This window comes from Martes martes (genome assembly GCF_963455335.1).
Source record: "Martes martes genome assembly, chromosome: 5".
Lineage (NCBI taxonomy): Eukaryota > Metazoa > Chordata > Mammalia > Carnivora > Mustelidae > Martes > Martes martes.
Window position 1 is genome coordinate 63,800,680 of NC_137892.1, and position 22,580 is coordinate 63,823,259.

The following is a 22,580-nucleotide window of genomic DNA, read 5'->3' on the forward strand; positions in this document are numbered from 1 at the left end:
TGTCTTGGCTATTGTGCATAATGCTACAGCGAACATAGGGGTGCAGGTATCTCTTCAGGACAATGATTTCATTTCCTTTGGCTATCTACCCTGAGGTGGGATTGTTGGATCACATGATAGCTTTCTTTTTAATTTTTTGAGGAACCTCCATACTGTTTCCATAGTAGTTGCACCAATTTATATCCCCACAACAATACAGTATACAGTATTCCCTTTTTTCCACATCCTCACCAACACTTGTTATTTCTTGGCTTTCTGATAATAGCCGTTCTAACAGGTATGAAGTGACATCTCATTGTGGTTTTGATTTGCATTTCCCGGCTAATTAGTAATGTGGAGAATCTCTTCATGTACCTGTTGTCCATTTGTATGTCTTCTTCAGAGAATGATCTCATCCTTTCGAGAATGATCTATTCAGAATGATTTTTTTGTTTGTTTTTGTTTTATAGTTGAGTTGTATGAGTTCCTCTTATATTTCGTGTATTAATCCCCTATTAGATAGATGATTTGCAAATATTCTATCTCATTCCAATATTGCCTTTTCATTTTGCTTATTGTTTCTTTCACTATGCCGAAACGCTTTAGCTTGATGTAGTCTCACTTATCTTTTGTTTGTATTGCTTGTGTTTTTTGTGTCATATCCCCAAAAATCATTGTCACAACTAATGTCAAAGAGCTTTTTCTGTGTTTTCTTCTAGGAGGTTGTTTTCTTTTTTTTTTTAAGATTTTATTTATTTATTTATTTGACAGACAGAGATCACAAGTAGGCAGAGAAGCAAACAGAGAGAGAGGAGCAAGCAGGCTCCCTGCTGAGCAGAGAGCCCGATGCGGGGCTCCATCCCAGGACCCTGGTATCATGACCCGAGCTGAAGGCAGAGGCTTTAACGCACTGAGCCACCCAGGTGCCCCTCTTCTAGGAGTTTTGTGATTTCAGGTCTTATGTTTAACACTTTAACTCATTTCAAGGTAATTTTTGTGAATGGTGTAGATAGGAGTCCAATTTCATTCTTTTGCATGTGGTTATTCATTTTTCCCAGCACCAGTTATTGAAGACTTTTCTTTCCCATTAAGTATTTTTGACTCCTTTGTCTTTCCCATTAAGTATTTTTGACTTCTTCACACATGAGGGTTTTCTCCTGGGTTGTCAGTTTGGGTATATTGGTCTGGGTATCTGTTTTTATGTTAGTGCCAAGCTCTTTTGGTTACTCTAACTTTCTCATATAGTTTGAAATCAGGAAGTGTAATGCCTCTAGCTTTGTTTTTCTTTCTCAGTATCCCTTTGTCTATTTGGGGTCTTTTGTGGTTCCATATGAATTTTTGGATAGTTTATTCTATTTATGTGAAACCTGGGTGGTTCAGTGGGCTCAGCCTCTGCCTTTGGTCATGATCTCAGGGTCCCGGGATCAAGCCCTGCATCAGGCTCCCTGCTCGGCAGGAAGCCTGCTTTCCCCCCCTCTCTCTGCCTACTTGTGATCTCTGTCAAATAAATAAGTAAAATCTTTAAAAAGAAATGTTCACAATTGCCATTTGAAATTTTATAGTAGCTCTTTAAAGTTTTTGTCAGATGATTTCAACATCTGTGTCATCTTGTCATTGGCATCTGTTGATTGCGTCTTCCCATGTGAGTTGAGATTTGTGTATTTCTTCATGTTCCAAGTAATTTGGGATTGTATTTCTGGACCTTTGGTATATGACACTAAGAACTGTTTTATTTAACTCCCGTAGAGAATGTTGGGTTTTTGTTGTTGTTGTTTATTTGTTTTTAGCTTGATTCGGGCACAAGTTCCAATCTTCCTTCTGTGACTGTGATTCCACTGTTGATTCAGTTTTAAAGTTTGGCAGGGTTATTTGAATTTGTCCCATATGTGTGCCATCTAGTAATTAGTCTTGGAGCCAAGTGAAATTGTTACTTTAGTTCTCAGTGTCTTTAGTATGCTAATTTGGATAAGAGCAGTGCATATTCAGGTGAAAGAAGTGAGCCCAGGAGTTCCTACAGAACTTTATGGAATTGTTTTCCCTTTCCACTATCTGTATACTATTTTCAGGTTTTTTGAGATTTCTCTTTTTGGATCTCTGGTCAGAAACCACCTGCTTCCACAATTGTTCCACCTCTAGTACCATTTGGTGGGAGAGTAGACAGGGGGAAAAACTGATAAAAGGCTTTGGATCCGCTATCTTGCTGCCTTAACTTAATCAAATGAAAAAGTTTCTTTTCCTTTAGGATTTTGGCTCCTGTGGTCTCTTGTTGGTAACCATTGTTGGTGCTACTATCACTGTGGGAGATCTTGGAGTCTGTGACACGAGAGATTAGAGAAAATGGTTTGAATTCTCCCACCTCCATGAATTGCCCCCAAGATTTTCTCTGAACTTTTAGGGTTTTTCTTTTCTTTTCTTTTTTTCCTGACACCTTGGGCCAGATATAGGGGGGTTCTTCTGCATCTTTTTCTGAATGATAATGTTCACTTTCAGATTTGAGGCTGCATTGGATTCAGGCTGGAGAGATATTGGAGGTAAAAGAAATGCAGAGTTGGTCGTGTGTGAATTATAGTTTTCTTCCCCATTCTGCTTTTTTCTCAGTAGCTGTACTACTTGATCCGCAAGTAGCTGCATTAATCCATTCTGTCCAGGTTTTTACAGTGGTGAGTTAGAGAAAAAAGGTATTGTGTGTTTATTCCATCTTACCTAGAACTAGACTCCTGTTATGTTTTGAGAATATACTGGATATAAACACATATACTGGATATAAATCAGATAATGATTTACAAATATTTCCCCTGGTTGTGGCTTATTATTTCATTCTCTTTCAAGTGTCTTTTAAAGAGCAAAAATGCTAATTTGATGAAGTACAGTATATCTTTTTTTAATAGTTGTACTTTTGAGATCAGATCTAAGATATCTTTGCCTAATTCAAGGTCAAAAATATTTTTTTCTATGCTTTATCCTCGGAGTTTTATAGTTTGAGGTTTTACATTTATGTCTATGATCCATCTTGAATTTTTTTATATGGAGTGAGATATAGATTTAAGTTCATTTATTTGGATATGGATGTCAAAATGTTTCAGCACCCTTTGCTGTAAAAACTACTGTTTCTCCACTGACTGCCTTTATACTTTTGTAAAAAAAAAAAATTGTTTCCCTATGTAAATGGTTCTATTTCCGGACTCTATTCTGTCCCATTATTCTATTTGTCTTTTGTGGTAAAATACACATAATATTTATCGTCTTAGCCATTTGTAAGTGTATAATTCATTGGTATTAAGTACATTTACAATGTTGTATAGTCATCACCATTACCTATACCCAAAACTTTATCATCCTCAAAATAAACTCTTTATCTCTTAAATAGTAACTCTCAAATTATTTCTTCCCAGCCTCTATTCTACTTTCTTTTTATATGAATTTGTTCCAAGTACTTCATATAAGTGGATTCATACAATATTTGTCCATCTGTGCCTGGATTATTTCATTTAGCATAATGTTTTCAAAGTAATCATGTAGAAACACAAAAATTCCATTCCTTTTTATGGCTGAATACTTTTCCATTGTATGTGTATACTTGGAGATTGTTGAGTTTCTTGGATTTGTAGATTGATGCCTTTCATTAAAACTGGGCCATTTTCAGCCCCCAAGATTTTCAGCCATTTTTTGTTCAAATATTCTTTCTGTCCCTTTCTTTCTTTCCTTGCCTTCTAGGACTCCCACAATTTATGTGTTGATCGATTTGGTGGTGTCCCTCAGGTCCCCTAGATTCTGTTCATTTGTCTTTATTTTTTGCTCTGTTCAATTATACTGTCTTCACTACTTTTTTCTGTCTGCTCAAATCTGCTTTTGAGCCCCTCCAGTGAATTTTTCATTTTAGTGATTGTAACTTTCAGCCTCAGAATTTCTTTTTGTTCCTTTTTATAATGTATTTCTCTTTATTGATATTCTTATTTCATTTATGCATTGTTTTCCTTTGTCCCTGTCTTCCTTTAGTTCTTTGAGCCTCTTTTTTTTTTTTTTTAAAGATTTTATTTATTTATTTGAGAGAAAGAGACAGTGAGAGAGAGCATGAGAGGGGAGAGGGTCAGAGGGAGAAGTAGACTTCCCTTGGAGCTAGGAGCCCGATGTGGGACTCGATCCCAGGACTCTGGAATCATGATCTTAGCCAACCAAGTCAGTTAGTCGTTCAACCAACTGAGCCACCCAGGCACCCTCTTTGAGCCTCTTTAAAAGACAGTTTTTAAAAAGTCTTTGTCTAGTAATCTCAATATTGGGGCTTCCTCAGGATCAGTGTCTGTCAATTAATTTTGTTCCTTTGAATGGGCCATACATTTCTATTTCTTTGTATGTCTGTGATTTTTGCGTTTTTTGAAACTGGACATTTGAATCTTTTAATGGATTAACTCTGAAAATCAGATTTTCTTCCTTCTCTCAATTTTGCTCTTTTTTTGTTTTTGTTTTGCTTTGTTTTTTGTTGTTAAAGGGTGTCTCTGTGTTGGGGGTTAGGCAGAGTTGAAAGCTCAAGGTCTCCTCAGGTCTTTTTGAGCCAGTGTCTTTCCTTGAGCCTGTGTGATGGTGGCTTTCTAAATTCCTCAATATATTTATTTGCTTTTGAGTGACCTAATCCTTAAATGTGTGACTCCCCAAACAAGGAAAAGGGCAGGGAAGAAACCCAAACATGTGTCATTCTTTCAAATGTTCTGGAAGCAGCTCCAGTCAATAGGGGTTAAAACAATGGTGGCCAGACTCCCTGAGGGCCAAGATTTCCGTTGAAAGCTGCAAGCTTTTAAATAGTGAGAGCTCCAAGATGGTTAATACAGTTCCTGCCAGTACAGTTGTTGTGTAGATAGAGAAAGGGATTCCTGGTGCTTCCTACTCCTCCAGCTTCTCTGGATCAATCTCATATAATCTTTTATAAAGTTCTTTCTCAGCTGTCCTGAACGGAACCAAGGGAGGAAGTCTTCACTCCTGAGCCATTGCTTTAGAGACCAGAAGAATGTTCTTTAGATCAGACTAATGAGGCAGTAGGATGACCCCCCTTACCCATCCCCCTACCCCCGCCCACCCACAAAGAATGTGGTAAATCAGAAAGATAAAATGTAGACTACCTGGGTGACCATGTTGCCTCACTTGAACATGGACCTTCCAGGACCCAAATCCTGGTATGTCTGGGTCTTATTTCACTTAAGAAACCCCTTTTCTAGGGGCTGGGCCGTCTCTATTTTGGTCTATCTTCAGTTGCATGCAGACTACAGTTTGGGGCTCACATACTGAAAGCAGTCTTTTCCTGACTCTTGGGAGTGTTCCTTTGTCAAGTGCACTTAAAATGAACACAAAGATGAATCGCAGGAGATCCCAGTTCTCCAGGGCCTGGAGTTAGATTGAGCAGTTGCTCTTAACTAATATACCTTTAAGTAGAGTGTATGGCCCTCTATTAGTGGTGTTCAGTACATTCTGCCTTGATCCTAGAGAGCAGCAATTTTATTGATTTTTTGCATCTCAGTGCATCTGTACCCAGCACATATTTGTTGAATTAATACATTGGGTAGAACAGTTGGCTAGATTCTCTGTAAGAATTTACTGCCAGGACCCTCATTTGAACCTAATAATCACATATGCAGTTTATATGTATGAACTTTTGTAGACCTAAGTATAAGTCGTCCCTACACCAGTGATTCTCAAACCTTGCTCTTCATCAGAATCTCCCGAAAAACTTTCCCCAAACCCTAATTCCTATGTTTTAACCATAGAGATTGTTTTAGTAAGTCAGGAGTGGGAGCCAGGAATATGTATTTTTCAAAGAACTACCTGCATTATTCTGATAGGCAGCTGGAGTGGAGAACCACAAACCTTTGACTGCCTAAGACAATCTAGTAGTCACAGTAGAGGATATAAAGTGCTTTCTCTTATGTAAGGAGATTCTGGGTTAAACATTATAGCATACAGTCAAGATTAGCAGTTTTGGAGTGGGGAGATTGTATTCCATTCTCAGTGTAGTCACTTTCAAACTCTTAGCCTAAGACAAACTAATCTTTCAGACTTTGAGTTTTTTGTTTTTTGTTTTTATAGAATAGGGACTATAGAGTTACTATTAGCATTTATGTAAAGGCTTCTTTAGCAAAATACCTTTTTTACAGTACACAATAAATGTTGGCCAGATTTATTCTGGTGTACACACGTGCTACTGGATTAGTTTGTATGCAGAATATACTGCGGTATATCTTCTCCAGTCAGTTCTTTAGGAAACTGGCACGGGGTCGGTGGTGGTTTTCCGGTCCCTCAGCCAAGTGAAGGTCAAAAGCGAACAAAAAAGGAGGGGACTATTGGTGCTGGTTGCTTTCTGGGCTTCAAGTGCTGTGCTACACATGTCCACCAGGGGCCGCTGAAGTTAACTAAGCTCAGAGCACAAATTAGGCGAGCCCCTGCGCGTGCTCACTGGGTGCTGCGCGCGTCTCTGAACCCCTCCGCACGGCTCTAGATTTCGGCTGCTGTTTTCCTGGTGGCTGCCCCAAACCAAACCTCTGTGGCTGAGTACGGCAGCGCTTTGGGGACAAAAATCTTCCTTTTCTCTCGGCTCGGCCTTGTACTTAATCGTTCCTTGGGCAAATCGGGCGGCAAGTATTTGTGTCTCCATTGCGCTGCAGTCCCGGAGGTAGGGGGAGGCTGAGCCCGGCGCTGAGTTCGGGCTGACTAGGGCCTGGGCCCTGCGAGTCTGTACTGCTGCGCGGATGTTGCGATGGCTGATCGGGGGAGGCCGAGAACCTCAGGGACTGGCGGAGGTAAACCCCCAGGCCATCCTGCCTGCCCCGGTAGAGGCCGAGCTTCCCTGAGCGGTGGCTTCTGTTTGAGCCCTACTCCGGATTCAGACGCAGGAGACCCATGCAGAGGCGGAGCCTGCGTGTTCGGAGGCCGTGGAGGGTGTGGTTGGCACGGGAGGGAGGGCGAAGGGGGGTTGGGGTGGGTGGGGGACGCTCTGCCTGTAGCTAGTCTGAACTCCTGATTCTCCTAAGACCTGGGAAGTAAATACCGCCTTTTCAAAAGGAGGAAACTGAAGCTGTTATGATTCAACAACAGGCTCAAGGACTAGTCTTCTCTGTACTTAAACCAGCTTCATTTCAGTTATGAAAGTATCTGCCTTAACTACCAACAAGTGGTGACTGCACCTTTTTAGTTTATTAGAATTGGTGTCACTTACCAACATCAACTGATGCTTGCTCAGGGAATAGAAAGTCTATTTGATTATTCAGCAACAAAAATATAAAATTATTTTTTAAAATTCATAATTTGCTTCAAAGTCAAGAAAATGAATTTGTAATTAACTCCTCTATTTTTTGTTCCATAGTCACGCTTTCTTCATAGACTGAATAATTGGATTGACTGTAATTTACGTTTGAAATATTGAGAATAAAATAATTTTGGAATCCTAAAAGGATTGAGGTCTGGAATTTATTTCAGATGCCACCCGAGAATTAGAATTTGTACTTGGATTCCCTTTTATTTCTCGTAGGAAATAGTTATTTTGATGGTTAAAAATAAAAACTTGGGGTTGTGAGTCAGCAGCCTTATTTCTCACTTTTAACTTCCTTATAGCTTTGCAGTGGAGGCTTACTGTCTATAAAAAAAATATTTCAGATCAGGTTCATTTCAGATAGGCTGAAATCTTAAACATTCGGGAATAGTTGTAGATAATGATATATGTGACATGATGATTCTGTATTCACCCGATTACTTGATTAATCATATAATTTAATTAATTCTGCCATGGACAGTAAACTTTCATTTGGGGAAGTGGTACACAATTTTCAAATTTCTCACTTTTGCTTTTTTCATCAGAGCTACCAGTAGAGGTGAGGTGGGATAAGTTAAAAGCACCCACTGCTTTGGGGGTGATTTTTTGTGGAAAACGTTTATACATGTTAGGTTATACAATTTGTACTTTGTCGGAACCAATGATTTTCCTTCATTGATGCAAGAACTGCTTCTAGTTTTAGCCCTGTTTCTCTGCTGGGATGATTTTGCCCTTAAGGCATATTTGGCTATGTCTAGAAACATTTTTTATTTTCAGGATGGGGAGATTAGATTTCTGTTAGCATCTGGTATGTAGAAACTAAACATACTGTTGAATATCCTATAGTGCATAGGATAGTCCTCAACAGCAAAAAATTACGCGGTCCAAAATCTCAATAATGGCAAGTTGGAGAAATTGCGGTTCAGAGGTAAAGAACCACTTATCATGAAATGGTACTGGGTTTGACTACAGAAAGGGGGTTAATCAGACCTACCTTACAGAATAGTTGAGTGAATTATATGCCATATGTGCTTTGCACAGTGTCTGGCACATGGGCAGTGAGTGACCTAATACTCTGTAAATGTTAGTAATTATCTTTATCAATATTATTATTTTTTTAAGATTTTATTTCTTTATTTGACAGAGATCACAAGTAGGCAGAGAGGCAGGCAGAGAGAGAGGGGGAAGAAGGCTCCCCACTGAGCAGAGAGCCCGATGTGGGGCTCAATCCCAGGACCCGAGCTGAAGGCAGAGGCCTAATTCACCGAGCCACCCAGGCGCCCCTCTTTGTCAATATTATTGTCCAAACACGAATTTATTGAATTTATCCACTCTGAAGGATTTCATTCTTTCATTTATTCAGTCAGCAGTCATGTATTGAGTGCCTATCATGTTTTCGGTACGGTTTTAGTCTATATTTACCCTTTTGAGCTGTAGGTTTGTTTCTGTCAAGTTTTGAGAAACACTCATTCTGAATACTAAGTTGGATTGGCCCATTGATTTTTTTTTTTTTTTAAGGTCACGAGGTTTATTGAGATGTAATTTCTTAAAATAAAATTCACCCTTTCTGTAAATTTATGGTGACATGAAAATACTAAAATTTATAGCAAGGGTGAGAATTTATTCCCCCCTTACATTGTTTTTAGTTAACAGTCTGAAGAGTGATGATCTGAGTTTAAGGATACTTAGATCAGTTCTAACAAAGAGGGAAAATTTCATGATGTGGATTTGTAGTAAGAGAAATGTTGTATGTTAAATTGGTAGTTAATTGATATTAGGGGAAATAGTATATAGTATTAGAACATGGTATCTTACAGATTTTTAAGACTTGTATTAGATGAGTAACATGCAGTTTTATTTCAGTATGTTCTTTTATAATAAATCATTTAATCTTTTTCTCTCTTGTTTTTTTTTCTTTTCTTTTTTTTTCCAATACAAGAAATCTCCTTTACAGACAATAGGTGAAGAACAAACCCAGAACCCCTACACTGAACTGCTTGTACTGAAAGCTCATCATGATATTGTACGATTTCTGGTGCAGTTAGATGAATGCAGGTAAGAAGCTCTAGTTGTCCAATTGCATACTGTTTGGAAGAATTTTTAGGGAATCGTATATTTAAAAACAACTTCATAATATCTTTTCTAAAAATTTCAACTCTGATCATTACTAACATTTACTAGAAATTGACATCTGCATCTTGATCAAATATGTGCCGAAGTCATTTTTTGCCCAGAAGTCAGAGTGTTATATCTAGTGACTTGATGGTGATCCTTGTTTGAGGTTTTTTGTTTTTCTGTTGTTAGTGCTTAGAAATATTTTTTGTTAGTTTTGTGGAAGGGACTGAATTTAGAATTTGAGTGGGAGTTATGTTAAGGTGAACCTAAATTTGAGAAACAAATATAGAGAATATTTAACTATGAAGTTCCTACCAGGAATGTGCTGTTTTTAGTGGAAGGTAAGGTGAGTAATCTGAATCTTTTATTATTGAGGAAATTGTTTTAAAATGTGCATTATTTACTTTCTTGTCAGCATGTTCAATGTTGTGTTTAATTGCATATAGAGATGAGGTATGTAGGTTTTAGGACTGTAGATTTAGCTTATTACTGATCTTTATATCTGTTTATTAAGCCCTTATTCAACTAAATGCTTAGTAGCAAGTAGCATAAAAACAATTAGAGTTAATTTTGTAAGTATTTAGTATTTATCTTCTCTAGAATCTAAACTTCATGGGGGAGGCATGTTTTTCTTATTCACTGTGGTATCCTTAGTACCTGGCACAGTGCCTTACATGTAGCAGGTAATTGATAGTTGTTGAGTCAGTGACTCCCTGGACTATTAAGTGTGCGTGTTGCATGCCATCCTAACTCCCCAACCCCCTGTCTGTTTTCCCTATCATTTTTCCCACTCTCATCTCTAATTTTCTTTTTTACCTTTGATACTTGATACTATCTTTTTTTTTTCAATTTTGACAACATGAGTGATTGCTGTTGTGATTATTCCTAATTCTGACCATCACTTCTAATGTCTGTTAACCTTGTCTTCTTACTGCCTTTTTTTATGTCTTTGGTATTGCTTTTCACATGTGCAGTGCAAGTCTGGCACTGCCTGGAGTTAGGTCAGATTTTACAGGTTAGGGGCATAGTCCTGCACAGAACTCCCCTCACCTCCATCACCAGCTGCAGTGTCCAGGGGTGCCAGGCCACCCCCCACTTCTGACCAGCTGGCTACAAATCCCCACTGCCCTCAGATTGGATATTTACTAGAAGCACTGACAGAACTCAGGAAAGCACTATTCTTAGGATTACAATTTTATTATGAAGGATACAGGCAGGACTAGCCAAGTGCAGAGATGCACAGGACCAGGTCTAGGAAGGCCTCAAATGCAAAGCTTCTGTGTCCTTAGAACATGTCACCCTTTAAGGACATCAGTGTATATTACTATCAGGGAAGCTCACTCAAGCTCTGGGTATCCAGAGTTTTTACTGGGCTTTATTAATAGAAATGACTAAGTCATTTGCCATCTGATTGAAGTCCATTTCCAGTCCTTCTCTCCCTGCCCTGTCCCCACACTCTAACGCCAGGTTGAATGGTCAGGCTAATATTTGTGGCTCAAAGCACAGCCCTCTAATTATATGGTTCATATTTCCCACGTGGCCACACCATATCCTTAAATTGTCTAGAGGGCCCAGCATGAATCATCTCATTTGCATAAACTGAGGTGAGATGTGAGGAGTCCAGCTCCATTCTAGAAACCAGGGACACAATCCAGCCAAATTATGTTATAACGATATGTTCCTCATCTTTTGCTTGAGATTTGCTTCTTACATATATTACTAGCCTACAGCACTGTTTTGTTATCATATGAGCCAGCCAAATCATAGCAGTAAACAATAGTATAATAATCTTCAACCTTTTTAGTAGTATTCATTGTTGATATGTTCTGAGAGACATTATTTAGTCAGCCAGCCAGCCAGTCAGAGCTTTGAAACTAAACATTTCTGGAAATATAGGAGATTTGGACAGCTAAAGTTTGTTATTTTACCATATTAAGTTGCTAGGTAAGTTTAAAAAAAAAATTTCTTGGGCCATAATCATTAATATTTGGGTCTTAAGGAATTCTCAGATCATGTTGTCTGAGAAAGTTAAATAAAAAATATACAATGTACTTTCAGGATGTGATCTTTAACTTTTCATGTAGAATAACCGTTAAGATTCTATTTTCATTGTTATCTGTCCTGTGAAATCTCCTCTTGGCTCTATTACACAAAAGAAGAAACTACCGAAAAGGCCATCTTGTAGAATAATGATCATTGTGCAAATGCTGATATTTGATTGCATTTTCCCCCACAGTGATGCTCCTGTATAAATCAGTTGTTTAATGAAGTAGTAAATGTTCTTTAAACAGTAAAAAATTACAGACAAGTGTATCAATTCTTTATTGCTCTCTCAAATACCACCCCAAACGTAGTGGTTTAAAACAACCTGCTGTTTACTAAGCTCACTAACTGAAGATAGCTATTGGGTGAGGCTCAGCTGGGTGGGCTTCAGCCCCCGTCCCCCCATCTGTGCTGGGATCAGCTGATCTTGTTTTAGGTTTACTTAATGCATCTCTGGTCAAGAGGTAGATTGGCTGGGGCTGGACGGTTCATATTGGACTCAGCTGGGATGACTGGGCTTTCTCTGTATGGTTGCTCAAGTGCCTGTGCACATAGTGATCATGGAGTTCTAATACAAGCGAAAGGACAAGCCCTGATGTAAAACTCTTCTCAGGACTCTGTATCATGTTTGCTGCTGTTTCATTAGCCACAGCGAGTCAGGAGCTGGCACAGACTCTGTAAGGGGCTAAATAAACTCCACCTCTTGAGGGGAGAAGTGACTAAGTCCTATTGCTAATGCTGCTAGACACAGGAAGGGAGAATAATTTGTGGGCATGTTTACCACCAATCACAGGGAATCTGAATGTCTAGAAAGAGACGAAAAACCTGCATTTTGGCTTTTACAATAAAGTGAAGATATTACTACATGAGTCACATTTAATTCTTTGTGCTTATGCTGTTATTGTGTGAACATTTATATCTAGTTAGACAAGGTTTTCCTGTCAAAGACCTGTAGAAGTTTCCATGTGTGTTTTGCTTTAAAAAATTTAATTCTGCACTGAGAAAAAAAAAAAAACAACAATCATGAAGAAGTCACTACTGGTAAGGAAGATATAAGAAATCTATAAACTATATGAATATTTATTTAAATAGAGATTTATATTTTTCATTTCATTTCATATTACATTTTCATTCTTAATTTAGTAGTTTAGATAATTTAGAATTATCTTTACCATTGCTAGTGTACATTATTTGTATATGGTCAAATTACAGAAATATATATTATTCTTTTTATGTTTTTATTTAATTTTTGTGGACCTTACATTCTGGTGTTTTGGTCAGCTGTTGTAATCCAGGTTTCACGCTTCAGGTCTTTAGATAATATCATTTTATTGAGAATTTTGCAGAAGGATTTTCTTGTTTTCTTGGCGGCTCAGCTAAAATCAGTGAGTGGAAAATTTTCACAGATTGGTTTTTGAAGATACCAAATAAATCCTGTATAACCTAACAGACAGCTGCCTTTTCTTTTCTTCTGTTTTTTGAACATGAAGTGAGGGTCATATTGATTGGGAGATCACTAAAGAAGGCTAAGCCTCAGCAAGAGTCTTCCAAAAAATGGACTGTGCTAAAATTGCATGTAATACTCTAGCATTTGACACATTAAACTAAACTGAGTTCATAACACATTTTAAGAATAGTTTTCTTTGTTGCTTATTTGACCATTCCTTGCTCCTCCAGGAAACAGACAAGGTTATGTAGGATGGTGATCATGACTGGAAAAGAATCAGGTGACCCATGAAATACCAGAGTGGAGAACAGAATGTGCCCCCAGGATAGCCAGTGAAGCTGTATATTCACGAGACTCCAAACAAACTCAGCCAGTTTGGTAATTCACTGACAACAAACAGTATGTTACATTTTTAAGGAAATATTCCTAAGCTAAAATTATCTTTCTCACTAATATTCAGAGAATAGAAATCAGTAGTGATTTAGACCCTTTTAATACCTGAGTTCCTGGCAAAACAGATAGCAAAATGGAATTGAGCACACAAATGGTTTATTAGAGGCATCGATGAAGGGAAAACAGAGGAAGCAGGATTAGACAAGGGGAGCTATCTCAGACTATGGTGTAGCTCTGACAAAGGCTCTCTAGGCCCAGTGGGGACCTCTGGAGGAAAGAATGCTCTTTAGAGGAATTCTGTGTTGGATAGAAATAAATGGGGCTTTTAACCCTGCCTTGCTTAGTCGTTTGCTGAGGGCCATCCAGGAATGTGCTTCCAGGTCCATGGGCCTGTTTAATTTTTTTGGCTAGGAGCCAACTGAGATAGTATGACTTTGGCTTGAAAGCTGAAGTGGACCCTAAAGTGAACAGCTGGAGGCATGTTAACCACATTCCTCAGAGCTGGGCAGCTTCCTCTCTTGAAGGGATATCTGCAAGATGTATGTTGCCTTTCCTATACAAACTGTATCTTGGGATCAGTAATACTGGATGGGAGGAAATTTCTCTTTATGGAAGAATTCAAGCTAGGAAGGATCATGAAATTGGAATATTGTAATTTTGCAACCTCTGATAACAAATTTAGACAGCTTATTGTTGGTAACATCACATGCTCACAAAACAAAGACTACCAGAAATTACATTTCCTGTTGGAGTATATGAACTCCCAATGAAATGGCCCTACTGAAAAGTCAGACTTAAATCTGATTAAGCCTCTAGATATATCAATTTACCGGAAATACAGGGGACAAAGGTGCATATTGAATGATCGCATAGGAAGGAAGCTAGCAAAATCCAGACTGTGAGAACTCTATGAGACAGATGTTTAATTGCAGGGAGAAAACTAGAAGAAGGGATGAATAGAATAGATGAGACTTCAGAGATAATCCACCACTGCAATTATGAACTTTATTTAGATCCTGCTTCTCATAAACTTAACAAAAATCCTGAGACAGGGAAATTTGACTCTTGAGTACATGGTGATATTAAGAAATAAAATGGTTTCTTTAGTCCCGTTATAAAGGAGTTCTAAAAGATACACACTGAAATATTTACTGATGACATGTAGTTAGTGGATTTACTTCTAAGTAATCTCCAGGGGGTGCTTGGGTGTGTACAGAGGAAACAGTATTGGCCATGAGTTGATAATTATTGAAGAGAGATGAGGAATACCTGGAATTTTTGTTATACTGTATATAAGAAATTAAAAAATGATATATATTTGATATAGAGGAAATAATAATGCCAATTTAAAAGGTATTTTTGTTTCAGAATAAAACTTTTTCTTAGATATTAGGTGCAGGAGTTACACAGATGGACCTGAACATAAAAACTAATTCCTGGCAAAAAGCTGGGTTAAAGGATGTTGGCTTTGATATATAACCCTAGTGATTTCTAATACTTCATCTTGAGTTAGGTAGACTTATTCACTCAAATCACTGGTACACACCTGGACATCTGCAAGCTTCCCACTCAGATGTAGGCTTACTTGAAAAATAAGGATGGAGCAGAATGTTTCCCCTATAGAAACAGATAAACCCTCAGAGAAAACCCTGCAGGGTCTGAACTGAGCATTCTTAATTCATTCTCGTACATTCATTTATTTGACCAGTGGAGCAGAGAGAGGCCAGGGATGTTTCTCTAGTAGTAGAAATTCTTTCACAGAAGCTTGCGTTCAGGTGAATGGAGGTTTCCCCTGATAGAAGTCCTAGGGAGTTTTGATTTTCTAGTATTTGTAAACTTTGATGTTGTAGTTTAGCTTTCTGTTTGTGATTTGGGAGAGGGGAGAATTTACTAAGGGTTTACCTTTCCTATTGACCATGAAAACTATGGAATCATCCCACCTTCATTGTTTGTGAGCTAAAAAAGGACCTTAGACATTCAGGTATTAAAGTTATGTTAATGTATGCATTTTTCTTAAGAAAAAAAAGTTTGGTGGATGTTCCATTAAATCTCTTGAAAGGATCAGTGACATCAATTTGTGTGGCTCATGAAAACACTTTCGAGTTCCCTTCCGCTTCTCTTACAAGTTTCTACATACTTCTCTGATTTTCTTCAAGTAGTTCTAATATATAAGATAAGTAAAAATCTATTTGAAATGAAAGTTTTCTATTTTTTTGGCTTGGTTAGGTTTTTGATATTGTGCCCATTTTTCATTTCTATTTTATTGTAAGAAATATATACTATTCTAGTTGCATCATGCATTAGAAAGTACTTGTGGATTGAGTGGGGAGTTAGTTAACCACACGGATTTTGTGTTTTGCCATAATAATGTTCTATTTTTATTTTTCCAGTGCTTTTTGGTAGATAGTGAGTACAGAAGTTTTATGGACTGTACCTTTCCTTGTGTCCTCTAAGGTTGTATGTGAATCCGTAGCACCTTTGACCTAATTGAAATAAATTTAAATGAATAAGAATTGTTAAATAAGCCCTTAAGGAACAGACATAGGAATTACTTGTGAAAATATTTTGTGTTATAAAGATCTTTGCGAAGCTTTGCTATACTTTTCAGTTCACAGTTGGCGAGAATGAGAGTACTCTTCTCTGAGATGTTCAAAGGGAAGGTGTTTAAAAGGAATGACTTCTATAAATTGAAATGAGTACAAATGAGAATTCTCAATGGATTTGTGATCTGGACCCTATAGCATTACTTAGTAATGTAGACTGAGTTCTTTAAAGGCAAGAACTATTCTTTTTTTTTTTTTTTTTTAAAGATTTTTATTTATTTATTTGACAGACAGAGATCACAAGTAGGCAGAGAGAGAGATGGGGAAGCAGGCTCCCTGGTGAGCAGAGAGCTTGATGTGGGGCTCAATCCCAGGACCCTGGGATCACGACCTGAACCGAAGGCAGAGGCTTTAACCCACGGAGCCACCCAGGTGCCCTGGCAAGAACTATTCTTTTGAGCTTTACTTTTAGTATCAAATATACATATAATTACATTTCATGCTTAATATATAGTTAGTGTTTAATATTTCTTGAATGAGTGAGTGAATCAACTCTCATGATAAGTTTTGTTCTCATAATCAGTAGGAGAGGATGGAACATTCTAGAAGCTCTGCTGTCATTCTTCATTAAATCATGCTTCACCTTGTTAAACTTCTTTTCATACAGACAGTTTTTTCTGGGTCATTTAGTCAGTGAGTATTCTTGACGTGGTTTCAAGTTGAAAGGTATATGCATATACATATACATACGGGACAGGAACATGAAAAAAAGAAATTTATTCCAGGTTTTAAATTTTTTGATTTTAATTTTTGTTCTGACAGTGTATTGATATGTTAACAATGATAAAAAAAATGAGGTTACTTTAACACACTTAATGATTTTCTATTTTACAGAGCCCTTGCAACACTTCAATGTTTGCTTTTTCATTAATTTATTCATTGAAAAAGCATTTCTTTAGTGCTTTAAACCTGCTAGAGATAATCAGAGATTTGTTTGACTAGAAAGTGCCACATCATAAACATCAATACATATGACAGTTACTATATTTCACTGATGCTAAGAAGCCCGTTTTTTTTTCCTATTTTAAAAACTCTGAAATTTGGAGACATCCTGTAATTGTTGGTGTCTTTTAGTTATAATTGGCAGTATAGAATGTCTTACACTTGATAACATCTTAAAGTTGATGAAATACAGTACATTTTTAAACAATTGCTGAATTTTAAGATTTTGAAGCAAGAACCACATATAATTGATCTTGACATTTCCCTGTCACCCAGCATGAATCTTACTAAATACATTTTATACTAATTAGTAAGGAAGCATTTCTCTTAAAACCATAACTATAGATTTGAATCTTTGGATTCTATGAATTTAGAATGTTTTTAAAAATTATTATATGTAATTTTAATGCAGTACAGCCACAGTTCTTCCTTTCATTGAATAGTTTAAACCTTACTGGCATTTTAATTACTCCTTTTTTGTAGTTCATTACTTCTTTTTAGCAATTACATTGCATCTTACTATTAGGAATTCTTGGATTGAATGTTCATTTCTGATTTGCAGGTGGCTGAAGTGTGTGCTTGACTGATTAGGATGAACTGATTATAGTTTAAGATAAACTGATAAAGTGTAGCTAGTTTTCAATTATCCATCCTAATAGCATGGATAATTGTAATTTGCAAATGATCTCCTAGCCCTTTATTCGTTATTTTATGGGAGATACTAATATTTAGCAAAGTTATATTCATTTGCATTTCTAAGCTTCATGTTTTTTCTTTAGAGGAGGTAATAAATACTGAAATGGCAAAAAAAAAAAAAAAGAAAGAAAAAAGCAGCAATAGACTATATAAGAAAATTGAAAGGCCTGAATATCCACCAACTGGGTAATTGACCTGTGAGCAATAAAAAATTGGCTGTGATTTCATGCATTACTATTGAGCATTGTTTAGATTTAACTTTTGTTCACTACTGATTGAATTAAAGTTTGAGGCGAAATGCTCTATATCTCATTTCTTAACTCTCAACCGTTCAGTCGTCTCTCATTGTGAACTCGTGAGATTCAGACATGATAAAACAATAATGAGAAGTTAAAAATCAGGGTTAGAAAAGAGTATGTATTTTAAACCTGCAGTCTTCTATAAGGCAGAAAAGCAATTACAAGAGTTTCAAGAATCAATAGAAATTGATGTTTTATACCAAAGAAAACTTAAGATCTTGAGTCCTGCCTCCCCACCATCACTATACAAATAAAAAGAAATCAATAGGCCTAGAAACATAAGCTATTAAACATTGACATCCAGCATCTGTTTTTGATATTTAGGCATTGTTTAGTATTTTGATTCAGAAAAATGTGTGTTATTAAATAAGAAATTGTATTTTTAATTTAAAAATGATAGTTTTTCTTTAATTTCCAGATTTTTTATATACTTCATTTTGAAATAAGAATGTTAGGCATTGATTTAAAAAAAAATTCTGCATGTGATTTCTTACTAGTTACCTAGGAAGTTCTAAAGGTCCTTCCATTAAAAAGATAGATAGTTCTATATTAAAAAAATTGTTAACAGACTTTGGTGAGGTTGTATTTGACCAGTTTCCTGTCTCCTGAATAATCTCTTAGCTCCTATAGTAGGAGCTATAATTGAAGGATTTAGAAATGAGTACTCAAATGAGTGTGGGAATTGTCAGAGCCAGTGAAGACAACAGTTACTTATGGGACTCTGAAACTGAGCATGAGAAATTAGAACTTGAAGCTCAGTTTTTAAGGAAATTGTTACATGACTGAAGTAGTGAGATTTTATGGATCTCCTATAGTGGTAAAATTGATTAGAATTTCCTGATACTCTCAGTAACAAAGTAACTTTTGTTGTCTTAGTGTATCAATTCCCCAGTGATAAACTTGTGTGTTTCCTGTAATGAAGACATTCAAGACATACCCAGATCTTGTGAAACCCACTAACAGTCTTGCAAGGAAGAACACATTTTTTAAATGTCATAGCTGTCAGTGGATTATCATTATTTATGGTTGTTAACTATAAGGGGCCAGTTAGGCATAGTTCATAGCTGGCTTTCTATAATACCATTTCTTTCTCTCCTTTTCAAAAAACAAATGTTAGAAAAAAAAAAAAAAAAAAAAAAAAAACAAAAAACAAATGTTAGAATTTCAGTGAATGAAAGTGATATGGGAACAACTTTGGATCAGTTTTGATTCATTAAAGATTCATTAACAAACTTATGTACTACATTATTAATAAATTACTTGACATGGTGTTATTGCTGTATACTGCTGTGTTGGGACATTGCTTGAGAACAATGGTTTCTTGATTTTACTATAATGCATTCACTATGATGAGTAATTGTGTACAGCAAATTATTTTTCTTGGCATTCTTTGTATCATGGATATCTTCTTCTCTACAAAATGTGTATGATTATTCCTTTATGTATAGTGAATGGGAAGTAAAGAGTAGAGAGAAGCTATAACCAAGTTCATCACAGCTCTTTTTTCATGGCAGGAAATAAACTTTCCTTTGCCATTTTGCATTTCAAGTATTTCCACAAAAAAACAAAAACCCAGAAAAAACCTCAAAGCTTCCAAACTAAGAACACAGTATTTACATGAAAAGACAGAGCCAAGCGGAGCAAAGGAGAGATTTTGGCTTTAAATAGTAGTTTAAAAATCTTTACAGAGAAAATAATAGAAATAATGAACTTATCTGGAGATGTGATTCTTTTGTTCCACTCTTGGAATACCACTTCTTATCAGTGAAGCTCTTCCTCAGTTTGGTTTCCTATCACCTGTCAGGGTTTAATTATATTTTTAAAGCCAGGAATGACTTTAAAGATTATTTATAGGTCTCCCTCTTTCTTAAGAGTTTTAGCAGTTGATTCATTGTAATGCTTTGAATGGTTTTATTTATCTTTGGATCTCAATACCTGGCATAAAACTTAGAAGATAGTCTATAATTATTTGTTGAATTAGCTTAACTTAATCAGGATTAATATTAGTTAAAATACCATTAATAAATTCTGATAATTCTTAGAAATTTTAGCCTATAAATATCACCAGAAATTTTTTTTTAATTTATTCTTTTACCTTTTTTCTCTACCCAGATTTGCATCTGCTGGTGATGACGGAATTATAGTTGTGTGGAATGCCCAGGTGTGTATTAATTCTATGTGAATTGTGTAATAAAGACAGGACTGCGTAGATGAGTCTGCATTCATAAACACTATCTGGGTATATACCTGTATATAAGTATACTGAAACTAATTAATACTTGAAAACGTCTACTTGGCCTGAATCCATTTAAAATGGGGGCCAATATTTCATAATAGGGAAGGTTTTAATCTTACTGAACAAAATTTAAGTTATCAGCAACTATGCACTGGCTCTGAAAAGGAATCAAGTGTTGATTTTTGTGGGAGATAGAATTTTTATTTCAAAATTGTGCGATAGCATAAATACAATATTTTTCTCATGTTTGACTCTAATAGGAATGTAATAAAAGGCTAATTTTTTTCAAAAATATTTAAGGCTTCACCAAATTTTTAAGGCTGATCTTTTGATATTCAAGTTATTCTCTTTTGAAGCAATTATCTTCTCCCTGTTATTTGGATTGTTATCTGCTCTGACTCTGTCGGATCCTCATTTTTCAGTGGCTTTGCCAGTGATTAAAGCAGTTATTTAACATTGTGTTCACCGTGTTCATGAAATCCTGCAACCTTGGAAGGGTTTGCAATTTATGTTTTATTTACATTGGATCTTTATGTGTTTACTACTTGGGAAAATCAGTGAGAGACTGATAGCTGAAGACATTGGATAGATAGGAATAGATGCTGGTGTTAGAGATGGAGTGGAGACTGACTTTATGAGTGGTTGAACTGCTCTGGGATGTGTACAGTATATGTATAGTGTTGGTGTTATGCTAACTTTTGTTTCCTTCAACATTTTAGTTTTGGAGATTTAGATAACAAATACTTGGGTAATGAGGCTCCTTATTTTTTCCCTAGATTAGTAACTGATATTTTTATGCTTAATTTACACAATTCTTAAAACTACATGGTATGGTTTTAAGAATATCCCTTTAAATTGTCATGTAACTGGGTGTTATATGCAGACAGTGTATCGTGGAACACTACATCAAAAACTAATGATTTGTACTATATGGTGACTAACAAAACATAATAAAAAATAAATTTCCATGTAAAAATTAGTATTTTCTATTAGAAAATAATTAATTATTTATGGCCACTCTTTCAGTACCTGTTTAGATTCTGTATGATTGCTTAAAGTTAAGTTATAACATCTAGGTAATTAAAAATGGAATTATGTATTTTGTACATGGTGATTCTTCTTAATGTTGTCATTTAAGATTATTTAAGTTATAAAAATGATATGAGCCTATTAAAATTTTTATTGGTATTTCAGACAGGAGAAAAACTTCTGGAACTTAATGGACACACTCAAAAGATAACAGCTCTTATTACATTTCCTTCCTTGGAAGCTTGTGAAGAAAAAAGTCAACTGATCTTGACAGCTTCTGCTGATAGAACAGTTATTATATCCTTAAATCTGGAAGAAAATGAAATAGCCATAGTGACCCAAGGGACCAGTATATACATTATTAGTTTTTAGCCTTTGAGGGCTTGTCTGTACATTCATTTTAGCAAAAATGATTTTGCTCTAGCCTTCACAATACACTTCTTAAAAGTATTAGGCATCTGAAAAGTATTAGACTGGAAATAGGTAAAGGCTTATTATTGATGAAAACCCCATGACTAAAGCTGTTCTTTCCGGAGTTACTATTATATCAAGTAATAGAAAATGGAGAATTTGGGCTTAAAAGTACTTACTTATCTCAGTTTGCTTTTCAATTTAGAGAAACAAAGATGAGTTAGACTGGAGAATAATTCACATTTATGTTTGTAGAGCATTGTACAGCAAAAGAAATGTAATGGCCCCAACCCATAAGAACCTTTTGAACATCTGAGCTTGGCAGAAAAGTGAATTACCATCTGCTCAGTGTTTCATATTTAGTATTTAAAAACAATTTTAAAAGAGTAAACTCCCCCCTCCCACCCTGGCCAACTTGTAGGTAAAAATTTAAGGTGTAACAAAATGGTAAAGTTTTGTAGGGAGCACTTATGTGTCTAGGCATTGTTCTATTTAACGTATATTACATATGTTTTTACATATATTCCATATACATATATAACATGTTTAATTCTTATAATAAGTATTCTTATTCTCACTTCCAGAAAAGAAAAGAGAGGCACGGAGAGTTTAAATAACTTGTCCTAGGTCATACAGCTATTCGAGGACAGATAGCAAGCAGTCTGACTGCAGGGTCAGAACTCTGAACCACTATATAATACTGCCTTCTTCATAAAATATTTTCCTTAAATTCAGCCTTTAATATTTATATGAGGAATTAGATTTGTGAAGGCCTTGGCCAAATACTTAATGGAAACTTTAATTTTACTTTTTTTAATTAAAAAAAAGGAATCAGAGATTAGCTTTGAATAGTCTGTGCTTACCTGAGAATTCTGTTTAAATAGTTTGAAGCATTAGGGAAGTAAGTTTTGGAGTATGCCCAGAGGAGTAGGTGTTTCCTGGGCTTCTTCAGAACCAGGAGAGAGCTTATTATGCACTTTATTTTTTTTTTAAGATTTTATTTATTTATTAGTGTGAGTGAGTGAATGCATGCAAGCCTTACCATGAGAAGGAGGGAAGGGTGGAAAGAGAGGGAGAAGCAGACTCCCCTGCTGAG

At 36.1% G+C, this 22,580-nt stretch overlaps 1 protein-coding gene across 1 annotated transcript in view; it reads left to right on the forward strand.

The window, feature by feature from the left end:
- Positions 1 to 6,419: 6,419 nt before the first annotated feature.
- Positions 6,420 to 22,580, forward strand: part of WDR41 (WD repeat domain 41) — a 44,668-nt gene continuing 28,507 nt past the window's right edge. The window contains exons 1-4 of the mRNA XM_080803419.1: positions 6,420 to 6,761; positions 9,210 to 9,325; positions 19,921 to 19,969; positions 21,239 to 21,370. Of these exons, the coding sequence (XP_080659545.1) occupies positions 6,711 to 6,761; positions 9,210 to 9,325; positions 19,921 to 19,969; positions 21,239 to 21,370 (348 nt within the window). The 5' untranslated portion in view covers positions 6,420 to 6,710. The remainder of the gene's footprint in view (positions 6,762 to 9,209; positions 9,326 to 19,920; positions 19,970 to 21,238; positions 21,371 to 22,580) is intronic.